Source organism: Emydura macquarii, unplaced genomic scaffold, assembly GCF_026122565.2.
Source record: "Emydura macquarii macquarii isolate MOO-44397 ecotype Brisbane River unplaced genomic scaffold, CSIRO-AGI_Emac_v2 contig_431, whole genome shotgun sequence".
NCBI classification, from domain to species: Eukaryota; Metazoa; Chordata; order Testudines; family Chelidae; genus Emydura; species Emydura macquarii.
The window spans coordinates 8950573-8975913 of record NW_027130568.1 but is presented as its reverse complement, the minus strand read 5'-3'; the positions used below and the strand labels follow the sequence as shown (position 1 = coordinate 8975913).

Genomic DNA, 25341 nt, shown 5'->3' with positions numbered 1-25341 from the left:
AAGAGGAGTGGGAGAGAATGGCATGACAGTCTGCTGGAAGAGGAAGAATCTGACACCCTCGCTATTGTTCTTTGGGTAGGATATGCAGTGTGGTGTGAGAAAATTAACACCCCCATGTGAGAACACAGCTGCAAAAGTCAGGGATGTGGGGAGTAGGAAGTGGAAGGGTCAAAGACACTGGTATCCTTTTGTAGGGGAGTGAGAAAGGGAAGAGAAAAAGGATTGTCATCGTAATGAATCTGAGAATGTATTGGACATTAAGAAACAGGAAGGCTGACAGAGAAAAGTGTGGTTAGTGAGGAAGAAGGGGCGATGTAGGCAGGGACAAGTTGGGGGAGATAACACTTGATGTGAAGAGTTATGGGAAGATGGCAGCAGCAAGATGTAGAATGGCATGGGGTTGCAAGGAGGCTGGGAGGAGAACCTGGCAATGAGTGAAGGGAGAGAAGAATGAAAAGAGAAATTGTGATGTAGGGTGCTGGGAAGGAAAAATAGGGTCAGAACAACTATGATGAGCATGAAGTCAAAATCAAATGAGTAGTGAAGCAATTAAAAATGTATGTTTGTGGGGGCGGTGGGGAAATCACATGAACAGGGAAAATGCAGAAAAGTTAGAGCAATAAATTTCACTGTATACTTAGAAAATCAATCGGGTAATGAATTCATGCAAAAATTATTAAGTGACCATTTATTATGAAGAAAATTGAGAACAATGGAAGAGTTAAATACATGGAAAATCAAGTGATCAACTGATGAATTAATATGCAGAGAATGAAACGATCAAAGGGATAATGAAGAGCTCAGCAGCTCAAAGAGCAGCCCAGTAAATGATGAATTCACCAAGACACAGCTGAGAGGGCATCCCCAGAGACTGTTACTAACTAAATTTTCACCACTGAAAGATGGCATGACACCATTGAGGAGGATAAGGAAGCTGCAGAGATATGCTCCTCAAGTCCTTCAAGCCTGCGTTCTGAACTCTGCATGGTGAGGAAATATGACAGCAGTAGTCAATTAACTCTAAATGAGTGGAATGTCCCAGTGGTGGGGACAGGAGAAGTGAGCTGTGAGCAAGAGATGAGATTTTTCCACACACACCCTTTCCCAACCCCAGACAAATCTATTGTTCCTGATGAAACAGATTTTAATGGAAGATCTTGGGCAGAGAGAGAGAAAAGCAGATACCAGCTATACCGGGTTATCTACTTTTCTAGCTGCTGATGGAGGCAGAACTGGCAGAAAGCAGAGTACTGGGGCTTAAGCCTGGAATTTACTGCCAAAGTATTCAAGTTTCCTACAATCTTTGCACACAAGGGGAAGCGCAACAATAACTGATTGACAGAAGTGTTATACAAAATTAACTTTTCTGCACAGATACTTGAAAAAATGTGGGTAAGTGACACCATGTGCTACAAGAGGACCAACGGCAAATCTAGTCAGAGTGGAAGGGAGAAAGGCCAGATTGTATGAGACGTAACAGAGTATAAATACTCTACCATAGCTCTAGACAATACAAAAGCAGAATTGGGTAGGTGGTTTTGAACAACTCTTCCTGATCTTTCCTCTATGTTGTCTGGGATACTACAGCCTAGATCATCCTTATTAATGATCTGCTATTCTAAAGCAATTAGTAATTGAAGTGGAGACTGTTGCATGTAATCCTTCCTTTGCATAAACTCAAAGCATTGTGAGTCAGACAGCATTTTGACTGTAATCATACAGTAATTGTGAGAAATTCAGTACCCAATAATTTCCTTATAATTTAAAATGTTCTTTTATTACTAACTAGTACATGAGTGACATATCTATCCATCTATAAATTGTGCAAGCAACAGGAACTTTTCCATTTTTTTTTTATTTCTTCAGCACAGGTAAAATTTTCAAAAGTTTTAATGACTAAGAAGACGAAACCTCATTTTCAAAAAGGTATTTAGACACTTAGGAGCCTACAAGTGAAATGGTTAAAAGTGCCTAAATCCAATTAAAATTCAATTGGATTTGGTTGCTGAAGTCACTTAGGCACTTTTAAAAATTTCATCCAACATCTTTTTTTAAGAAAATAACTTGAAGCTGCTTGAGAGCTTATTTAAATTCAGTAACTTGTAGAATGAGATAACTGAATCAAACATGACACAGCATACATTAATGTGTATGAAATTATTTAGGACAGTCATGACTAGAGAAGATTTATAGAATTTCAATAATAACTAAATTAAACTAGAAAATTGAAATGGTAGGTTAAGTTTTACTAAAGTCAAATGCAATGTAAAGCACATTGAAAAGAAGTTTGAACTGCATATATACACTGATGGGTCATAAATTAGCTGTAACCCCTCAGAAAAATACTGATGTGTGGGCAGTAATACACCAAGATGTCAGCAATGATTAAATAAAAGCAAATATGATGTCACTGTAAATTGTATCAAAAGGGAAACAGAAAAATATTATACCCAATAGGTAAATTGCTGTTACATTGTGACCTTTATTATTGTATTCATATTTGGTCAATTCATCTCAGAAGAGATATAACAAGAGAAAAGTTATTTGACACACAGTGATGGTGGGAGTCATGCATAGATTGAACAGGCTAGGATTAGTTTGAAAGGGAGAAGAATAAGAGAAGATATGTATTTGTATTTCTTTCTTAAAAGCATCCATCGTATAACAGCATTTTGGACACTATACAAATATTCAAAATCAAATTTAGACCATAACTTATGCACATTATAGCAGTGTTTTGCACAGAACTGCAGAAACTGCATGCATAAATTTTGTACTGTCACCTGCAATACTAAAAATCTAAGTCTATACGAATTCCAAGAGAAAAGGAATGGAAACATGGAGTTATGAATGAGAATACATAATAGTTATTTATAGTCACTACATTACAGGGATGTTATAATTCCACCCAAACCAACCCCTGTAAAGCCAGAAAATTAAGAGTTAAGGTTAAACTTAATGTTATGAAATGGCAATGCACAGATAAGGATACTAAACCTTAATTTGCCCTGTATTGATGCCATAAAATTATCACACTATTATGAATAAGGTATTTTCATGTTTGCGGTCCCATATAACATGCAACTCATTTTCAAAGGCATCATGTTTTTTCTTTTTTCCCCCCTCCTTATGGTAATTTGATACAGAGTTGATAGAAAACTTGCTATTAAACTTTTAAAAATTCTTCAAATGTAACCCATGCACAAGATTCAAACAAGTTTTAACTATATGCAAAGTCCAGAGAGTCTGCATTATTCTGTTATTAAAAACACTGACGTTAGAGGGTGGAAGATCTTACAATGAGTGCCATTTTTTCTTAATGGACCCATTTTAAAGCCTAAACTAATGAATGGATTTACTTGGAAATTCTCATAAAATTAATTCTATACTCAAAAAGTGCTGTAATTATCAGGATGATATGCTGTATTTTAGACATAGTTAAAGAGACTGAATCCCTGTTTAAGTTCAAAATTCAACAACCTTAACTATGAAGCCACAGCCTCCATAATAAGCAACTTTAGGATAAAGTTAAAAATGATATCAAACTCTACTTCAGGACAAACAGATCATTTTTATATCTGATTAAAATAAAGTTTTATACATAAAAGTACACAAATAAACTACATCTACCTGATACGTTATTTCATCAGAGTTTGCAGATGCTGAATGTGGTGTATGGCTCACCAGTATGACTTGCTGTGAGCCTGAACCGCTTTGGCTGGAGAGACTAGAATCTGTGAGTAAAGCAGGGAACTGCTGACCCTATCAAAATAAAATTATTCAAGTGATTGTATTTACAAGCACAGTCAATTGTTATAATTAACCAGTAATCCTAAAAGAATTACAAAATGTGGTTAAATAGAAACTCTTTTTAGCACTCAAGACTATTCTTTAAAAAGATTACTCCAAACATCAGTCTAAACAATTTTTTTTTTTTTTAAACAAACTAGCACTTTAGGTCAATGGGGGTTAAATATTTCAGGATACGCATATCAATTCTGCTAAATCTACGTATTTTAAAGTATCACATCATCTGAAATTAAACCACATACCATATTACTACTTTTACTCATTGACAGTCATGCCAAATGTATCTTGTATGAACTGTTTGGGAGGCCCACCATTTTTATTTTTCCAAGGCAAGATAAATATTTTGCATGGAAATACAAAGGGATTAGATGATAACTGGTGATGTAGTAACCCTCACAGACTTTGTTTCACTATGTTTAATCATATCATATATGTATACACACACTCTTGAACCATGGGAAATAAATAACTAAATAAATAAAGTTAGTCCTAGTTCAGCAAAAAAGCAGTGAAATAGCAGTGGTTTTCACATATTAAGATTGAAGGGAAATGTTAATCACAGGGAAGCTGGCTGCATATTTGGCCTAAACAACACCTAAATATAGTCAGTGATATTAACATCTAACTTTCAAGGACAAAAATATAATTCAGCTAACAGTTACATGAAGAGGTAAATTATTGCTGATTGTGCAAATGGTTTTGCTTTGTTACCAACCAAAGAAGCCCTTTTTAATGTGAAGCAATAAGGATTTTTTCTTCAAACTACTTGCCAATGCACCTTTAGCTCTACTGACATGCAGGAAAGGTTCCTGACATGCCGATGGTGTTGGACAGCCAGGTGGTCACATGGTGCTGACTTACATTACTTTTTCCAGCTGTTACCTTTTTTAAAAAGGCAGTTAACAACTGTAATAACTCCTATTATTTTCCATGAAAAAAGCTACTGTAGTTGCCACAGAAATTACGTGGTCACAGATGGATGGACAGCGGGTTCACAAGACAACCTACTGAGGTCTGCTCCATACTACAAAATATTTTGGAGGACTGGACCTAAAGTCACTGATTACTAGCTGGTACATGGCTTATCGCATTTTCAGGATGAAAATAATTATCTTATATAAGTCTCTAGATGTTAAATCACATTCACAAATACTTGCTCCTAGAGGAAGTTCCACTGTCAACCTTTTCAGAATGTGTCTACCATCACTATCTCAGATTAGTTAACATCAGTAATTTTTTTTATCTTGTCCTATAAAGACTGTGTAATCAAAATCTGTTTGTGGAAGAAACAGTTGCCATCAGTACTTTGCCCAATTGGAACATATGTTAATTCAGATACTGGTTACATTTTTAAATCACCTATAATAACAATTGACAAACCTGCTTACAGCTAGGCATCTCAATCTATAATTGTATTTGATCAGACCATTTTTGTTCTTTTAACTACTTTGGAGTTGCCAAATCAAGTATTTCTACAATGCATAAAGAAAAGAAAAGAAAAAAGTCCAATCAATAATGCAACTAGCAGCGAAGTATGTAACATTTAAAGTTCACATGTTAACCGCAAGAGTATGAGTGGCAACAATTCACTCTTTTCACATTGGTTTTTCTCCTGTTAATTTTCCCAACTGGACATGAAATGGAAGAAGTCACTGGGATTTACTGTTGAAATTTCTAAAATGTGTTTTTTATTGTGACTAATTTCTCTAATACTGTTGAAATTTCTAAAATGTGTTTTTTATTGTGACTAATTTCTCTAATTTTGATTAAGCAGAAAGCACTATTACAAACCCAGTGAACTTTCTCTTGTACTTTGTACTGTGGTGTTACAGAGTAGACAGGAGCAAGGAGCAGAGTTATATATCCTATAACACATGGAAAGAACAGTTTCTTACCTTACAGCAAGTGTCAATCTCACTGTAGGTGTGCACACACCTGATGCACACAAAACCAGATTATATTCTATATCAGGGGTATATATGCATCCATGTGCTCCCATCCGAGGGCATAAATGATGGAGGGTTCATCATGACCCTTTCTCAGTTCCTTTGCAATTTGAAGCCCACATTGCAGAGGACTCAGAAAAATGGGAATGGAGGGTTGATCATGGGACCACACTGACTACAGCATCTCAGAGCCAGAGTTACTGTAGGGTAGGTAATCATTCTTTTCCCCCCAATACAAAAGGATGTGGACAAGTTGGAGAGAGTCAACACTGACTACAGCATCTCAGAGCCAGAGTCTTTAATACAGCATGTGTCAGTGTGGATCCCACTGTAAGTGATTAGCAGGCAGCCTCCTCCTCGGATGGTGGGAGTAAGAAGCCACAGCTGTGCCAATCGAAAGGTATGTCAACACTAACAGCAGCTTGTAAAGAACACATTTTACACTCCCAGCTAGCATACGTATAAGTATTAGCATAGATGGTGAGGCATGGCTTAGGTGAGCAGAGGGCCCTATGTGCCTGTACCACCAGGGTATATACCCTACACAACTCTCTGTGCACAAGCAGTGCTTCCCATGTCCATACTGCTTTTAGCAGTGTCGTGTCCCACCACCTCAGACTTTTCCCACCACAGTGAAAGGTTCTGGCAGTGGGGAGGTACCAGGGAACGGCTTAGGTAGCTCTCTGCTGCTGGAGTCTTTCACTGCCATGTGTAGCTATACCTTACAGTGGCAGGTGTGACCACAGCCTGCCTTTCACTGCAGCATGTAGCTACACCTGTAGTGCCTGTACTCTACAAGCTGCCCTAAGTGTAGCTGTAAGCCTAAGACTGCAGTACCGCTCTTGGTGTCTGCCTGGCTTTCATGACAAGTGCATAATTTTAACAAAGATCAGAGTTATTCAATGTACTGCTTTGAAAATCTCTGAGACCAGCACATCTCTGAAGCAGGCCAATGATGTCACCTGTGCTCTTTTTGGCAGTGCTACTTGTTGTCTGGAAAGAGAGAAGCTTGCTGACTAGCTAGTAATAGCTCTTAAAGTGGATCACAGAGTGCATTTCCAGTCTCTGGGAAAAGATTTCATGGCCTTTACATACACCTGTTAAGGCCACAAAGAGACAGAGCAAACCTGAAAGGCTTAGTCCAGTATAGATAGTAAAGTAGGGCTCTGGAGACATCCAGAGTGTGAAGTTTCTTTCTCCAGGAGAAAAGGAGTATTATTCTGGGATGAAGACTGCCAAGGTGAGTGACTGATGCCGATGGAATTCTGAGATTGCCTGGGAGATGAACCTCGGGAATGGACTTATCAACACCTTGTTCCTGTTCAAATGATATGTATGGCAGTCCAGCAATAAGAGTTTGGCTCTTGCTGACTTTTCGTGCCAACCTGACAGAAACTAAGAAGACTGTCTTGATGATAATGTGGTATAACGAACATTTTGATAAAGGGTCGAAGACTGGCTTCATGAGCTATAGGAGAACAAGAAGAGTCGGACCTCTAATTGGATGTCAGGCATGAAGGAAGCCCTTAATAAATCTTACCACTATAAGGAATGAAAAACTGGAGCAGCATATAGCCCATAATCTGTGGAATCAGGGCTGCAACCAGATTCACATTGTTTTGGGTTGCCTATATGGAAATACTTCGCCATTTGGAAAAATACATCCTGCTAGGAGCTTTTCTGTTCTGCATAAGAATCTCTTGCACCTGCCACAAACGACCTGTGTAATGGATGCTCATCCATCCAGTATCCAGGCAGCTCTGTGCAGCAACTGCAGGTTCAGATGCAGTATCTGTCCCAGGTTCGGAGACACTATGTCTGGGCAAAGAAGGGAGGCATATCAGCGGTTGGCTGGAAATCTGTAATAGATCTAATAGCCAAAATTGTCTCTGCCAATAGGCGGCATCATGATAATGGCAGTCTTGTCCCCTCTGATCTTGGTATTATCCCGGGGATTGGTTGGAAGACACAGAGCAGACCACAAAACCACCAAAGAAGAAAAGCATCCAGCAGACACCCTAGGCCTATGCCTCTCCTGCAGTAGAAAGCCTTACATTTGGCATTCTCTGCTGTGACAAATAAGTCTATGGCTGGGGTCCCCCGGTCATCAGAATATCAGGCCTAAGATGGATTCCACAGCAGTCATTCCTGGTGAGTTACCACATTTCTACTCAAGAAGTCTGTAAGGTCATGGCTGACTTCTGGAAGATGAAGATCTAGGCAGAATCATCCTGTGTTGGTGACACTAGTCACAAAATGTGATGGATTCCAGACAAAGCGAGGACCATCTACTGCCCCACTTGTTGATACAGTGTATCATCAACATTTGCACTAGACAGCTCCACACAACAGACATGAATGATCTGCAGGCCAAGATGGTGGCCCTCACCTTGAGGATATATCATTTTAGATTGTCAGGTGACCACACTCCTTGCCTTTGGAATTGATCAGGTGGACACCCCAACTTGTCTCTGCTTCACCTGTAATACGCTTCATTGTTGGGGAAGGAGTTAAGGAGACCCACCTTTCCTCATCTCAAGAGGTCTAGTCACTAGGTAAGTTCTCACAGGACTTGGGGCAGGACAGTGACCAATCAGTTCATATGGTGTTGGGATGGGGAGTACACAGTCCTTAGCTAGTGCTGTAATGGCAACAGGTGAAGTCTGGCAAACAATGCCTCATAAGTACATGCAGATGTGTGTTCTAGTAATCCCAGGCACATGCAAAACCTCATGGATAGTCTTGCCCTCATGTCACATACGAGCAATTGAAAGGATCTCAATTTGTCTTTTGGCATGTATACTTGTACTGGCTGTGAGTTGAGCAGAGTTCCTATTAATTTTATCTTCTGAGATGGCACGAAAGATGATTTTTTCATAGTTCACTAGGAGCCCTAACTGAAAGAACAGGAAGAGGACTTGATCTAGGACTCTTGGTCTCATCCTGGGACTTTCCCCTGAACAGCCAGTCATCTAGGTATAGGCAGACCTGACATCACTGTTTCCTTTCAAGTGCCACTACCACAGCCAGGCATTAGGTGAATATTTTTGGTGCTGTGGAGAATTCCAAAGTGTAGAAACTTGGTATTGATAATGGTTGGGCCCCACTCTGAATTTGAGGTTCTTCCTGTGGGCCAGATGGAGAGCTATTTGGAAGTAGGCATCCTGAAAGTCATGAGCTGTGAACCAGTTTTCATCTCAGAGCAATGGAATGATGTGTTACTATCCTAAATCTGAGATGGCATATGTATTTGCTTAGTTTCCTCCTATCTAGGACAGGACAAAGACAGGGAGCAAGACTTTTCCCCTGTAGTTCCGAGGCACCTCATATATGGCTCAGAGACAGTGCAAGAAGGCCAATTCTGTTTGTAAAGGGCTCTTGTGAGAAAGGTCCCTGAAAAGGGACAGGAAAGGAGGAACAGGGTAGGGAAACAAAATGAGTAGTACAGCCTTGAGTTATGACATCTAGCACCCAATTGGTCAGTGGTAATATCCAACCAATGCCCATGAGGTTAGGCAGCTCCCAAAAGAAGTGCTCCACGGACGAGTCCTGATGCAACTCTCAATTGAGCTGTGAACATTTGCTGCTGTTGTGTGTGGACAGAGTTGAAAAAGAATGGCATCCCTTCTTCCATAGATGGCACTGATGGGTAGGGAGCCATGAGTGCTGGGACCTTGTGGTCCTGTCAGATAGCTCACCATTGATGAATGTCCTGGTGTGGTCCACGTGCCACGGTTGATGTTGGCAGAGGTGCTTTTGGACCAATGTAGCCTGCTGCCCTGCAGTCTACTTTTCATTCATCTTTGGGGATGAAGAAGGTTTATCCCTTGATGCTTTCCGGTTTCTCTCTGCATGAGAGGACACTGAGCTTTTACTTGAACTCCTGCCCCAGTGTTCTGGGCGGCCAGTTTTGGTGTCCTGTTTCAATGTCTGTGGTGTTGACTAATTTATGATGGCTATCATGCATCTATATTAAACATCAAATACACACATTAAGTATTAATATAGCAAATTAGCCTATACCTTTGAAATAATCCTGCTCACTTATGTTAAGTATCCCATACCACCTAGCATTAGCTGAAGTAAGCTTTGACTTAAGCAGATAGGAACATTGTCAGTATCAGGACATATAATTGTTTTCTGATAGCAACAGAAAAGCAGTTACCCCTCACAAACCTATTTATCCTAGAAAAGGCTTAGGAGATGTCTTCATATCCCTTAGTACCTGGAATGCATGTATCCATAACAAAGATAAGGGTGCATCATGATCTAGAATGCAAAGTGTGTTCAGAACAAAGATAAGGGGCACACCATGGTACCAGAAAAACAAGATAAACTAATTGGTTGAATCTAGTTTCAAATGATGAATATGGTGCCTATTACTGGTAATCAAGTAGGTTATAAAAAGATTACTTTAGAGGTGTAACTTTGGGGAGCACTCCTTCTGTGTAACATGAAAGTAACATTGCTGCACAGGACTTCTCTTTTGGACTCGGCTATCATATAGAACCTTTTTCCTGTACCATATTAATAAACAGGATTGACATTGGTTATTTGGTCTCCTGACCAACTGACCATACGATTTATGAACAATGGCATCATCTTCAATGTCAAAAGTGTTGATAGGTCGAATGGTGTAGTTGGTGCCAGTGTAGATGCTAATGTCAGTGCCAGTTGTTTGCTAGGTGCAGTCTTTTCTGTGGAGATAGAGCTTCAGTCTTGCATCTCTTGATCTTTAAGATGAATAGAGAACGAAAGGCAAACCGAGCACCTGATGCTAGGATGAATTCCAATCCCCAAAACAGGCACCTCCTGTGTCTGTTTTTAAGAAAAATTAGTCCATCAAATGATGGACAAGGCTTGAAAAGCCTACAGGTTTTGACTCCACCATCTTGAGGTCTTTGTATAGAGGGTTCTGTGCTGGAGAGGGAAGAAGGGGGGAATTGAGAGAGAGAGTGTTGTAAAAGGGGATCAAGTCAGAAATTCATTCTGGACAGGGATTATTTAGTTTAAAATGAAAGGACTGAAATGTGTCCTGAAGATTTTCAGGATAGCTCATGCTACAGTATCAGCAAGTAAGGACACAGCTAGGTTCTGTATTTCTGCCACAGGCAGTAAGAGGAAACTGGAGGAGGGTCATGGTCTTGCCAACCTTCATGCCTTTCCTTGGGAGCATGAGGCAGCACAGGACACACACACATGCACGGTCACTGCTAGCCAAAAAATATGGTCTCACACACAAGGCGCATGCACACCTATCGTAAGTACCATGCTAACAAATACTCAAAGAAGTGTTTTTTATTAGGCTAATCTTTCATCTAAACAAGTTAAACAAGAAAGGACACACGAAAAGGAGATTAGTTTCATGAAAACTACAGTGGGAAAATTTATGTTTCTAATGTTTTGAAAGAGTTTCGGGGTGGTTTGGCTTTTCGTTTTCTTTAATCAGTTCCAGCAGTACTTACCATTATATGTATAGGGAATTTATCTCCAATAATTAGATTTTTTTCAAAATGGTAGGAGCTAAGTGTGCCCACTGCAAAAATCCTAATCACAAACAGCTATGATATTAAGCTGCAGCTCCATGTAAGAAACTTTGTAATAGTTCTAGGCAGCAATGTGCACACAGTTAGCAGCAAAAAGGGCAATGTCTATTGCATCTTCATCTACTTTGTGTAAATGGCAAAAATTACTTTCTGAAAAAACATTGACATTCCAGTCCTTTGAGGTTGTACTATTAATCTACCAGAACAGCACAGCGGTAAATTGCACTAACCTGTGAAGTGATATTAAGTGTAACTGCATCAAGACCACTAGATAACATGCCCTGAGTATCAGCCAATGTCAAGGTGACACTACCATCTCCTCCAACTCCTGATGAAGACATTACTAAGTTCTGAGCAGAAACTGTGGACTGAGACATTGGTGGTGTTGAAGGAAGGTTTCCACTTGATGTATTAAGTTCTGCAAAAAGTAAAGTATGCACAACATTAGAAAAGGAAAACATAAGATCAATCCTAACTACAGAGCTACCTTATTTTAGATTAATAATATCTATGAGAATTTCTTGCTTGCTAAATCTTTACTGTGACTTGGTGGCACTACTGCAGTTCTTTTTCCTCTTCTAGTCAGATAGGTGACAAACAATAAGAAAAATAATTTACTTTCTTGTAACTGGGAGCTTCCCAGATATGTAGCATCACAAAGGCGTACGTGTGAGAATCTTGCATTGTGCTGTATGGACATGGGTCCATTACAAGCAGTATAACTGAAGACAAGTTTTCAATGACAGGTAACACACCAAGGAACACCCTACCTGAGGAGATCAGAATGTGTCCTCATCTGACCACCTTCAGAACTCAGAGAAAAACTCACTTTTTTCAAGTTTACCTACACCAGAAGCCAAGATGACAACAAAACAAAATTTAAAGAAACCCAAAGTAAGAAAACTCCACCACAAAACAAAAAACAAGTTAAAGTGACTAAACATTAGGATAGCAAGAACAGAGCCATATCTTATTTTGCTGTATAAAAGGTTGATATTATGGTGAGTTGTGTCCTCTCTAACATAAAAATAATAAAATAATAATGTAAGACCCAAATTCTATAAACTGATTAGTTAATGCATTTATTTGCAGGACAGGGCCCAAAAACAAACATACATTAGAACACATCACAGTACAGTAGAACCTCAGAGTTACGAACACCTGCGTTACAAACTGACCATTCAAACACACACCTCATTTGGAACCAGAAGTACACAATCAGGCAGCCACAGAGGAGAGGGGAGGGAGGGGAAGCAAATACAGTACAGTACTGTATTAAATGTAAACTACTAAAAAAAAATGGGAAAGCAGCATTTTTCTTCTGCATAGTAGCATTTCAAAGCTATATTAAGTTAATGTTCAGTTGTAAACTTTTGAAAGAACAATCATAACGTTTTGTTCAGAGTTACGAACATTTCAGAGTTACAAACAACCTCTATTCCCGAGAGGTTCATAACTCTGAGGTTCTACTGTATAAGAAACTAACAGAAATTTAGTGGCTTGAAACAGCCACCAGGAAATTCCAACAGCATCTACACATACAAGCTGCCTAGTCATTAACCAATTTATTCTGAGTCAGGAAAAACTAGGGACATGAGAAAGCCATCTGCAAGTTGGAAAACATTCACTTCTTATTGGCTGCCACCTGCCTGAACAGTGAGAAGCAGAGGCACAACCTATTAGTCTGCACTGCACAGAATTATGTTTTAATACCTACTAATGTTAAGAGAAACGATTACCTTGTTCATGAAGTTTTACACCATACACCTATTGAAAAAGCTCAGACTTTTATGGGACAAACCTTTATCCTGACATCAGCCCAATGGATGCTCCATGACATAGTGTACAGAAAACATAAGAATAATCTAAAAGCTGCATTGCCACCATAGAAATCTAATGAATTCATTTACAACTATTCAGAGCCAGTTCAGACAGTAAGTGCTTGTTCAGTCCATGCATGCACCTTAGCCATCTTCATGCCCCAGAGGATACTTAGGGCTGCGATCAATGATCTATCCTTAAATCCTTCTCTACCCCAGAAGTCCCATGAGAGGAGACTCTGCAGCTGAGGAGAAAGGATGGCAAATAGTGGAGCGCCCATAGGGAGATATCTTGATGAACTCCAGCTACTGGACAAGGTAAGCAACTTCTCCTTTTTATTCTAGAAGTATCCCTATTCATGCTGTACCTGAGATGATTCTCAAGCAATATCGTCTAAAGGAGGTGGGTGCTTCAGAACCCAATCTAAAACTGTTTGCAGAACTGCAGAACCAAATGTAGCATCTGTTCTAGAGGCATGTACCAAAGCATAATATCTTGAAAAGGTATGAACTGATGCTTATGTAGCAGTTTTGTAGATTTCTACAATATGAACATCTTTCAGTAGGTCAATGGACATAGATTGAAATCTAGTAGAGTGGGCTATTACCCAGGTGGGCACAGCCCATTAGCAGCTGCGTAACAGGAGAGGATGAAGAGGGAAACCCATTTAGAAAGTCCCTGGGTGGACACTAGTGTTCATTTAGGCTCTATCTGTAACAGATTGAATAGTCTCAAAGAAGCTCTAAAGGGCTTAGTCCTGTCCAAATAATAAGCTAGAGCTCTCCTAATGACCAAGATGTGAAGGGCAGCATCCTCTCTAGTCTGATAGGGTTTAGGGTGGAAAATCAGCTGATGAATAATCTAGTTGATATGGAAGTTGGAGACAACTCTGGATAGGAACCACAGCTGTGGTACGAGGGACACACTGTATTCTTCAAAGCTAAAGTAAGGAGGGTCAGCCATAAAAGACCCTAATTCACCAACTCATAGTGTGGAGATAATTGCCACTAGAAAAACCATTTTCATGGAAAGGTTTAGAAGTGTACAAGAAGCTAATCGCTTTACAGGAGGTTTCATTAGAGAATTGAGAATTAAGAGCTAAATTCAAACCCCAAGCTGACACTTAGGAAGAGGCTTGATAACCCTTTCACAAATCTAGAAGCTGAAGGTCAAGCAAATACTGAAATACCTTCCACAGGAGAATTAAATGCTGTGATGGCTGCTAGGTAAACTTGAATGGAGCTTAACAAGAGACCTCCTTTATTCTGAATGAATAGGTATTCCAAAATCTCCAAGATGGAGAATCAATAGGAGATAGGTGGTGATAAGTGCACCAGTGGTAAAATCTCTTCCATTTCTGAAGGTAATTCCTGGTAGATTACTTTCTGCTGTTCAAAAAGACTTCTTGATCCTCTCTGGAACAGGAGAGTTCTAATCCTGAAAGCCATCTTGGTACCAAGCCTTGAGCCAGAGACCATCAAGGCTGGGGTGACAAATATTCCCCAAATCCTACGTGAGAAGGCAGGGCATCAGTGGGAGATCAGTGGCTGGGAGGAGAGAGTAGGAAGGTAAGAAACCATACCCAGGTTGGTGCAATCAAAATTACCATGGCTTTGTCCTATTTTGTTTAGAACCATAAGGATTAGCAGCATTGGAGGGGAAGGCATATATGAGTCTCTTTGACTAAGAGAAGAAAAGGGTGTCTCCCAGGGAATGGTGACAGACATCTCCACAAACAGAATTTTGCACATTTGTGATTGGCACTGGTGGCAAAAAGGTCTATGTTTAGAAGATGCCAGGTAAGGAAAATCTGATTGAGTATGGATCTTTCAACTTTCCATTTGTGACCTGGGGTGAACTGTTAGCTAAGGTCATCGGCAATATTTTTTTGGCAGCTGTGAAAATAACCTGCTGAGATAAGGATACAGTGGATTACACACCAGTTTCATTACCTGAGTGCCTCTGAGCACAGAGAAGGGGATCTTAACTCTTTTGTTCATTTATGTAGTACATGCTGGCTCTGTTGTCTGTCGTTATACAAACAGATTGACCTTCTATCATGCTGGTAAGAATATTGTACTGCCCTGAGCTCCAGAAAATTGATATGTAGGGTAAACACCTGGACAGACCATCTGCACTAGATAACGTGGTCTCATAGATGAGTTTCCCATTCTCAGGGGAGTGCATCCAAAACTATTGCGACAGCAGGAGGAAGATGACTGAAGGGAATCCCTGAGCATACCTAGCTTGGATTCTTCCACCATTCAAGAGATACTAGCACAATGGCTGGAAATAAAGAGCAAGTTATTCAGACTGTCTCTTTTGCGGGTATAAACGGTCATGAGCCAGGCTTAGAAGTTGGGTATATATAAGCAGGCATGTAATGTGACAAAAGGTACATTCTGCTATGTGCCTGACAAGCTGCAGGCACAATCTGGCAATGATGTGTGTGCTCATCTGGACTCATGCTATTAAGTATGTCAGACTGAATAATCTGTCCTCTGATAGGTTGGCTCTGGATGTCATGGCATCAAAAGTGGCCCCTATGAACTCCATCCCCCATAGAAGTAAGAGAGATGTTTGGCAGTGTTGAGTTGAAGGTGAAGCAAGTGGAAGAGAGACAACTTTCTTTACAGAAGTTTGAACTTCAATAAAGGAACGCCCCTTGAGAAGTCAACTATTGAAATAGGGGAAACAATTACTCCCCAACTGGCAAAGATGTGAGGCTGCTACCACCATAACTTCTGTAAACATTCAGGGTGCAGAACAGACAGCTCGCAAAGGAGCTGTCGACACTGACAATGGTCCTGACCTATGATGAAGCATAGGGATCTCTTGTGAGAGGGCTGTATTGTGACATGAAAGTATGTGTCCTGAAAGTTCAGGGTCACAAAACAGTTCCCTGAATCTAGGGATAGAATGATATCAGCTAGTGTTAACATCTTAAATATCTATACCTTGATGAAGATATTCAAGCATGCTGAGATCTAGAATTGTCTTTCACCTACCCTTCTTTTTGGAAATCAGAAAGTACTTAGAATAGATCTCTTCTTCTGTACTGAGTAGGAACTTGTTCAATGGCCCCTGTGTGCTGAAGGGCCAGAACCCTTGGTCTCAGAAGAAATTCATGAAACAGGTCCCTGAAAAGGGACAGAGAAGGGAAATGGGATATAAAGTGCAAGAGAATGATGTTATAACCTCCAAGACCTATCTGTCAGAAGAAATCTGCTCCCATGAGGCTCAGAAATGGGAGAGATAATCCCTAGAAGGATAGGACAGGATAGCACAGCAGTAAATCCAGATCACAGAGGTGTTTGTGACCCTTGATCAAGGCGTCAAAACTAAAACTTTGTAGATGGTGGCTGTTGCGTCGATCCAAGTGCAGCAGTTGAGATATTCCCCCTCTGCATTCAGGGTTTCTTTTTAGGTATCTCTGAGGCACTGTGTTAGGTGGAAAAGAAAAGGTTACTCATCCTGTGCAGTAATTGAGGTTCTTTGAGATGGGTGTTGCTGTGGGTGCTCCACATCAGGTGAATATGTATTCCTGTGCCTTTGATCGGAGAATTTCAACTGCAGTGCTTGTCTGAGTTGTGCATGTGCTGTCCTATCTCATGCCGTTGTTGACGCCTACCTAGCGTGCATGACTAGGCCCCCTCTCAGTTCCTTCTCTACCATAGAATCTGGAAATTGAACTCCGAAGCAGAAGGGAGGAGGATGGGTAGTGGAGCATCCACCTCAAAAAACTTCAGTTACTGCACAGGGAGAGTAACTTTCTCTTCTTCTCTGAGGAGTGTCTTCAGTGTATGGAGTGCTTCATCCATCCATCTTTGAGGCAAAAGATTTTTGGCCATCAAAGAGAGAACCCAGACAGGTAGAACCATGATGCCTGGCAAATAACAACAGTGGTGGCTGTAGAGTGTGCTGCCGTGTCTGCCGCATTTAGGGACACCTGCAGGGCAGTTCTAGCTAGAAGATGTCCCTCAGTTATGATGGCTTTGAATTGATCCCTTTTGTCTTCTGGGATGTAATTAATAAAATCTATGAGTTTGGAATAGTTCATGTGGTCATATTTGACTATCAATGCGGCATACTTGGCAATCCAAAATTGCAGTGTGGCCAATGCGTAGGCCTTGTGGCCAAAAAGTTCTAGTTGTTTCCACTCCTTGTTACATTGGGTGGATCTAAATTGACGTTGTCTACCATGCTGGTTGACTGTCAACAACTAAAGAGTACGATGTGGGGTGAGAAAATAAAAAGTCCATCCCTTTCGAGGGTCTAAAATGCTGTTTATCTGTTCTCTTGCAAGTGGGTGCTACTGTTGCCGAGGTCTGCCATGTTTCTGGACAGCTCTATAAGTGCTTCACTCATTGGAAGAGCTATTCTTTATTCCAGTGAGGTTTGCAGAATGTGTATTAACTTATGTTGGGACTCTGAGACCTTCTCTAGAGGGGTCTTTAAGGAGTCTGCAACTCTTTTGAAGAGCTCCTGGAAATGTTTGAAGTCATCAGCAATTGGGAGATACAGGCATTATAGCCTCATCTGGGGAAGAGGAGGAAATGTTGGCTGGTCCTGTTCCAGGACTGCCTCCTCTTCCTCAAAGCTTTCCTCATGGGGCTCTGATGGTGCAGTCACTGAGGATGGACGGGGGGATCTAATCCTTTCCCTATAGGAGCTCAGGGGTCTGGGGTATTGTCTTCTTTATGCTGCCCAGTCCCCATAAGGCCACTGTGTAGGCATAGGTGGTGGATTGTGGCTATACCAGGTCTGGGTGTCAATCCTGTGATGAGGTTTAGGTTGTACGGTGGTCCTAAGGTTGTAGTAGTTTGGATTGGCGAGGAGAAGTGTGATGAAAAAACACCTTCCTTCTCGTTAGAAAACAGAGGGGACAGTGGTGAAGCAGGCTGACATGGTACCATGCACGCCAGAGATACACCGGTACTAAATAGTGGATATTTCTGAGTCGATGAGACATTTAAGTCCTTACACGACAGAAAATGGTGAGGTGCCGATGACTTCTATGCCCAAATGATCGGTGCCAACATCTGAGTGTTCTATGCTATCGGAACACGTGACGGAGCCATAGCCTGTGGGAAGCATCTTGCTTTCGCATCTTTGAGTGGTTCCATTGGAGCCGTAGCAGAGGAGTATGGGCTTTTATTTTCCTCTCAGCTCCAAGCCTGCCTGCTTGGGGTCACTGGCTGTCCCGGTAACTGAGGATTCCGTATGTACTCAGCGCGGCATAGTTGGTACCAAGGATACAGAATGAGCCAGAGGACATTTCTTTTTCGGTGGTTCTCTCAAGGAAGAAGTTGATGCTCTTTTTCTTGCTATCTTTTTAGAAGAATGAGTCTTCCTCTGTGAAGAGGGTGAAGTCTCAGGAAATTGTTATCCAGAGAGGTCTGCTGGCCAGGATCAGATGCCGGGCACAGAGACTTCTCCATAAGTATAAGTTTGAGATGCAGATTTCTGTCCTTCCTGGCACGAGCCTTTTAGTTGCTGCAATGACATCACTTTTGTGGAATGTGTCTCACCTAAACATCAGAGAGTGACCATCTGTTAGTGGGATCGCCATCCGACAGGAAAGAGAGCACTTGAAGCCTGGTGAATCAGGCATGGCTGGATCTATGGCTCAAACTACAGTCCTGCGGGTGAACACTAACTATTCTAAAGGGTAAGAAAAAATATGATTTTTTTTTTTAATAAAAATAAATGGGAAAGAAAAACGTAAGTAAATCTAACTAGTATACTAAAACTACTCTATAAAAAAATATCCTAAACACTAAATAAAGCAATCCATTTTCACATTGCTGGGAGCTCTGTCTCAGGCAGAGGACGGATGAGAAGGAATTGGGGGGTCAGACAAAGTCTGATCACGCATGTTAGATAGGCACCAACAATGGTGCTATACAGAGACACAGCGCTTGCGTGACCCAGATGGCACTGCTGTTGAAATTCTCCGATCAAAGGCACAGGGACGCTCATTCACCTGAAGTGGAGCACTCACAGGGACACTCCTTGAAGAACTGAGCTGATCAGGATCTCCACACTGTCTGAAGCCAACTAAATCTCCTCGTTTGCAAGTGTATATATGCCCAGCGAATGAAAAGGTGTCCTGAAGTCCTTCAGAGAATGCAATAGACTCACCTGTGAACTTGTTAAATAATTTAAGACCACTGAAGGAGATCCCACAGCTCCGAGCCGCCGCCACAGGTGGCGGGGGGCTCCCAGAGCTCTGAGTCCCTGCAGGTGGCCACTTGCAGCTTCCAGTCACTGTGGGCATCGGTGGAGACTCAGAGTTCTGAGCTGCCAGTTGGCCCTTGCAGCTCCCAGCCACTAGTGGTGGTGAGGACCAGGAGCTCCGAACCACCACAGGTGGGAGGGGACCCACAGACCCAGAGCTCCCAGCCCTGGCCCCACAGCATTGAGCCACTGGGGGGAGCCATCCTTGTCCCAATGCTGTTATCCTCCCACCCCCGTCATCCCCATTTTGTCAAAGGGACAGGTCACTGGCTTCCATGAGTTTTTTATTGCCCATGACCGGTCCCTGACTTTTACTAAAAATAACCATTACAAAATCCTAATCTTAATCATTAATGTGATTTTATTTTGCTAAGATCGCCAGAAAATCAGTGATTCAGAACTGCAAGATGGCAACTGAATAGCTCTTATGATCAAAACATCTACTGTGCTCATTGGACATGAGCCTTATCATGAGACACAGACTTCAAAGAGTGCTGCCTGCATCGTTCCTTCACTGCGTACATAACCAAGGAGTTAGGGGATGGGTGGGAAATTTAAAGTTCTGAACCGCTTGCCGGAATTTTAAATACTTTTTGTCTGCCCTCTTCGCTATTGGGGGGTGGGGAGAAGGAAGGAATGGGATGGCAGTAACAGGGGTCTGCCAAATTGCCGTGGCAGGGTCTAACAATGTCTCATTTATGGGGAGGGCCACCCGTGATGAAGATGATGAAGCAAGAATGTCCAACAATTTAGGTTGAGCCTACTGGACTTCTTCCAGCAGTATTTAAAGAGTGGCTGCCATTCTTTTCATCAAGTCTTGAAACAAATTGTCCACAGCAGATACAGGGGCATAACAGCTTCGTCCAGGGAGGATAAGGAAATATTTGTCAAAGTAGCCTCATCATCAGTTCTCCTATTTTTCAAATGTCACCTCCTGAGGTGGGGACTGCTGTCCCTGGCATTCCCTGTGAGTACTGAGTGGCTTGGGGAATTGCTAGCAGTATGCAGCCCAAGGATTCCAATGTGGGCATTGGAGATGAAGGGACATAAGGGAATGAGGGAGGCCTCCAGGACTGGTCTTACCAAGGAGGGGGGCTGAGGAAGTCAAGGCTGCACAAACCTGGAAGTATCCCTCGATGGAGCACGTTCCAGAGAGCACGGTCTAGGTAGATAATCAGAAGAACCCTGAACAGAAATCTGAGCATCTGAAGAGCTCTCATTTGCAAAGTTTAATGGAGAACCAAATGAAGGAGGAGTGATCATCTGTATACATGGACACAGGCGAATCATGAAGTACAGGTGATAGGTGAGGTACTAGAAATAATAGAGGACGCAGTAACAGGAGTTTAACTGAACTTAATAAATGCGAAATAGCTTCTTTGGAGACAAAAAAAGATACTTGGAACATCTGAACTCCTGCAGTGCCAGGTGAGATTGCACAGAAATCTGGTGAGCTGTGGACACAGAGGTCTGAGGCACTAAGGTGGTGCCAGCAGTGTTGATATTTGCTGGGCACCAAAGACTCAGCAGATGCAGCAGGCAGTACCAACTTCTTTAGTGTGAAGTCCCTACAGTCTCTAGTACTTCAGTCATGCTTCAATGGTACTGGAGGCTTCAGTACCAAATTGGTGAGTACCGTGGGATTTAGAGTAGCTCAAGGACTGCAATTTAGAACCCTTGGTACCAAGATCACTTGAAGCCTCCACGGAAGTCTTTAAGAGACGTGGGGTCCCTAGTACTGCAGATCTCTTAGAACTATGCTCTTTCTGAGGAGCTTCACTATTCCTCTTAGTAGAAATCTTTCCCATCTCACTTGCACGTCTACTAGAGGCTGACAGGGCACAACGGTTGCTCGGAGTCCACTGTATGGGTTTGAGGAGTCTCCAAGCCTGGACCGTAAGCTGGATGAAGGGAACACTCCTTCATGAAGAGGTGAAGTTTAATCTCCCTAAAGCGGATCTTAAAACTAGTGCAGATTTTGCATTTAGAGGGCACATGTGTATCCTCAAGGTAGCGGATACAGTGGGAGTGACTGTCATTATCTGCGAAGGACCCCAGGCAAGTGAAGTAATGTTTAAAGCCTGGGGATGTAAAGCATGCCCCAAAACAAAAAAGGCTTCTTGAAAATGGACAAGAGGAGATGGAGGAAGCAGGAGGCCAAAGCCTCAAATAGTGGTAAAGATCCCAAAATAAACAATATACTAAGCTAAGTAAAAGATTAAAACTATTAACTATAAAAATAAAACCGTAAAAGCAACTAAGAGGCAAGCACCTGCACAAGCGAGTACTACTGAATGCTCCATCTCTGGCCAGGTCAGCTCAGAAGGAACTGAGAGCAATTCATTCGTCACAACCCTATACCCAGAGTACGGACACAAGGACGGGTAGGGCTCATGCCCAGGCCAAAAAGCAGTATTGCCAAAAATCTCCAATCAAAGGTGCATGCATATTTCAAGTGGAGCACCCACAGGGATACTCTCAAAGAAGAATTGCCTGCTTATAGTTACAAAGATTCCACAGCCACTAAGTGAGAAAGAAAAGGAAAGCAATAGGGATCTACCACATGAGAAACAGAATGGAATGCTAATGTGTATTTCAGAAATACCAGTTGAATGAGAATGAAGTATGAACTGTTTCATATTTACAGAACTCTGTGATAACTTAAATTTGAATCATGACCCCTTTATCACTGTTCTGCCTTGGCCACATGACAGATTCCCCAACGTCTCCAACTTAACAAGAAACCTCTATGCATTATTCGTTTAACTACCTCAGCACACCAGTTTTAGATGCCCTCCCTTGTTCCCTTTCTCCCTTTCCTATGTGGATGAACACTTCAACTTATACAAAAAGTCAGTGAGTCAGGTGAGAGAACAGGCATAATCTTGGTCTTTTTAATTTGGGAACTAAATGTATTTAACATTCCAGGTTTACTGAACTGGCTCTGCAACTATTTTTCACACAAAGTTATTACTTCTCTTATGAAATCAATGAGTGCATACCTGAAGTGTTTAGTGATGTACCCTGAGAGAGAAGTTGATCATTGCTTATAGTTAATGTTGCACCTGTTGATTGATTGCTGATTGTTGGTGTTGTCAGTCGTAAGCTCCCATTCAGTTCATTACTTCCAGAAGAATTATGCTGAATAAGATCTTGACCTAAAGAGAAATTACTTCTATGACATCTGGAAACTCACAAAGAGTAATTTTTCTGCTAATGTACTTAGTACAAATAAGTTCTCATTAAATAGTACAAGAACAAATAGTACATCCAATCAAAAGGATTAATTTTGAGGTGCTTGGGGCAATATTAACAAGGAAGACTATGAAATCATACAATTTTTTGAAAGTATACTCTACTATTGTAAGAATATTTTTTAAAAGTATCAAGTGTATTCTTACAAATCAAAAAACACAAGACAATTCCAGAAAAATGTGCAAGTTTCCCCAATTTATTAAAATGTATATGAAAGAAATCTATTATGAAACTGATTTACAGAAATCAGAAATGTTATCAGAAAATGAAGAGAGAGTTCATTAGTGCCTGTGAACATACAGAATTGGTTCACACACATGCAGACTTTCAGATACAATGTAGACAAATTTTTGTATACTTGACTACTGAGCTCACTAATATTTAGATATTCATGGGCAAACAAGAAGACTGGAGAAAACTGAGTGACGAGCAATTGGAAGGTGGAAAGCAGAGACAGCTAGCTGTCAGGTGTACCGTGGCAGAACTAATGAAAAGAACTTGCAGTTTCAGGTGAAATAAAGTAGCCCAAAAGAAGCTATATAGAAGCCCAGTCTGGTGAGCCACCGTTTTCTTGTGACTACAAGGAAAACTGTATGGAGAACTTAAATAGGTAATTGTACCTAGTACAATCATACCTAGTAAAAAGCTTTCTGCTACTCAGGAGGATGACTTGTACTTCCCTTGAACAAACTTCCTCCTGAGATGTTAATCATGGAGCATCCAGGCTACAAAATGAGCATCTGGGTTGGGATGAAACGAGTGACCAAAGTCCTGAGAAATCTGGTCTGGCTCTGGAGAAAGTCTAAAAGGAGCCCTGGTTGAGAGCTCAACCAACTGGAGAACCAATGTGGGACTAACAAGAACTTTTGCTATAAGCTGGGAACGCATCAGTTGGACATGAAAGAGGAAAAGAAGACCTGGGCATATTGGTTGATCACAGGATGACTATGAGCCGCCAATGTGACGTGGCCATGAAAAAAGCTAATGCGGTCCTAGGATGCACCAAGAAAGGTATTATACAAGGTGCTGGTGAGACCTCATCTGGAATACTGTGTGCAGTTCTGGTCTCCCCTGTTTAAGAAAGATGAATTCAAACTGGAACAGGTGCAGAGAACGGCTGATATGAAGAATAGAAAAACTGCCTTATGAGAGGATACTCAAAGAGGTTAGCTTGTTTAGCCTAACCAAAAGAAGGCTGAGGGGAGATATGATTGCTCTCTATAAATACATGAAAGGGCTAAACACCAGGGAAGGAGAGGAGTTACTTTAGTTCAGCACCAAAGTGGACACAAAAACAAATGGATATAAACTCGCCATCAGGAAGTTTAGACTTGAAATTAGACGAAGGTTTCTAAACATCAGGGGAGTGAAGTTCTGAAACAGCCTTCCAAGGGGAGCTGTGGGGGCAAGAAACCTAGCTGGCTTCAAGACTGAGCTTGATAAATTTATGGAAGGGATGGTTTGATAGGACAGCCTAATTTGGCAATTGACTGATCTTAGATTACTAGTGGTAAATATGTCCAATGGCCTGTGAAGGGATGTTAGATGGGGTGGGTTCTGAGTTACTACAGAGAATTCTTTCTGGGCGCCTGGCTGATGAGTCTTGCCCACATGCTCAGGGTTTAACTGATACCATATCTGGGGTTGGGAAGGAATTTCCCCCCAGGGCAGATTTGCATAGGCCATGGGGTTTTTTTGCTTTCCTCTGTAGCATGGGGCACGGGTCACTTGTCGGTGGATTCTCTGTACCTTGAACTCTTTAAATTATTATTTGAGGACTTCAGTAAGGTTAGGGGTCTATTACAGGAGTTTGTGGGTGAAGTTCTGTGGCCTGCATTGTGCAGGAGTTCAGACTAGATGATCATAATTGTCCCTTCTGACCTTATAGTCTATGAGTCTATGAGAAGCAAGCTAACATGCGCCATCTACCGATCATGGGAGGCAAGAAGGATGAAGGGATGCCAGGGGCAGCTCTGCACTTTATATCATCACCCAGAGCATGAAGTAGCAGAGGTTACACATACTGCCCCGATGGGTACTGCTAAGGGAAAAATCTCCAAGTCTGGTGCACTGAGTGCGCACATACATGAAGTGGAATGGACATGTGCAATCACTCAAGAAGAAATCTGTGATATCTATGACTGATCATGCTCTATTTTTCTTCTGGTGGAAATCATTCTCACATGGTGTTGATTTTGTGGTGAGGGCTGTCAGAAGATAACTCTGTTTTATGTTTATGATTAAGCTATGCGCAAACTGTCCAAAGTTGTCTGGATCACAATCATCTCACTGGGGCAGGGACCTTCTTTTTGCTTTTTGTTTATACAGAGCCTAGCACAATGGGGTCCTGGGTCCACAACTAGGGTCCTTAGTACTAAAATAATAAAAATAGTAACTTAACGTTTTTTACTGGGACAATAGGCACATCATCATCAAGCTTTCCAGGAACATATATATAGACAGATGTGTGTGCCTTGATCTCTTAGACTGGCCATTATCATCATGAGGACATTTGAGAATACTAAAGAGACCAAAGGAAAGTTTCAGTATTGAAAATAAAGATCCACACATAGTGAAAAACAGAAAACAACATTCCCATACAGGGATATGAAGTTAGAACTTGGCCATAACTAATGAGATTAAGAAATCACCAAAGAATGTTGAAACAAAGATTAAGGAATGTATTTGAATTACTTTGTTCTTAGTGCAGGTGTCTAGTTGTT

The 25341-nt window shown here is 41.4% G+C and overlaps 1 protein-coding gene across 5 annotated transcripts in view; it reads right to left on the bottom strand.

Annotated features, from left to right (window-relative positions):
• The window catches only part of ZNF236 (zinc finger protein 236), a 200647-nt gene that overhangs the window by 39185 nt on the left and 136121 nt on the right, over positions 1 to 25341 (bottom strand). For all 5 annotated transcript variants that reach the window (XR_010917905.1, XM_067537519.1, XM_067537520.1 and 2 more), the window contains 3 exons: positions 22366 to 22521; positions 11533 to 11720; positions 3631 to 3762 (listed from right to left, as the gene is read on the bottom strand). Coding sequence is in view for 4 of the 5 variants with exons in the window: in XM_067537519.1 (XP_067393620.1) it covers positions 3631 to 3762; positions 11533 to 11720; positions 22366 to 22521 (476 nt within the window). In the remaining variant the exon portion in view is untranslated. The remainder of the gene's footprint in view (positions 1 to 3630; positions 3763 to 11532; positions 11721 to 22365; positions 22522 to 25341) is intronic.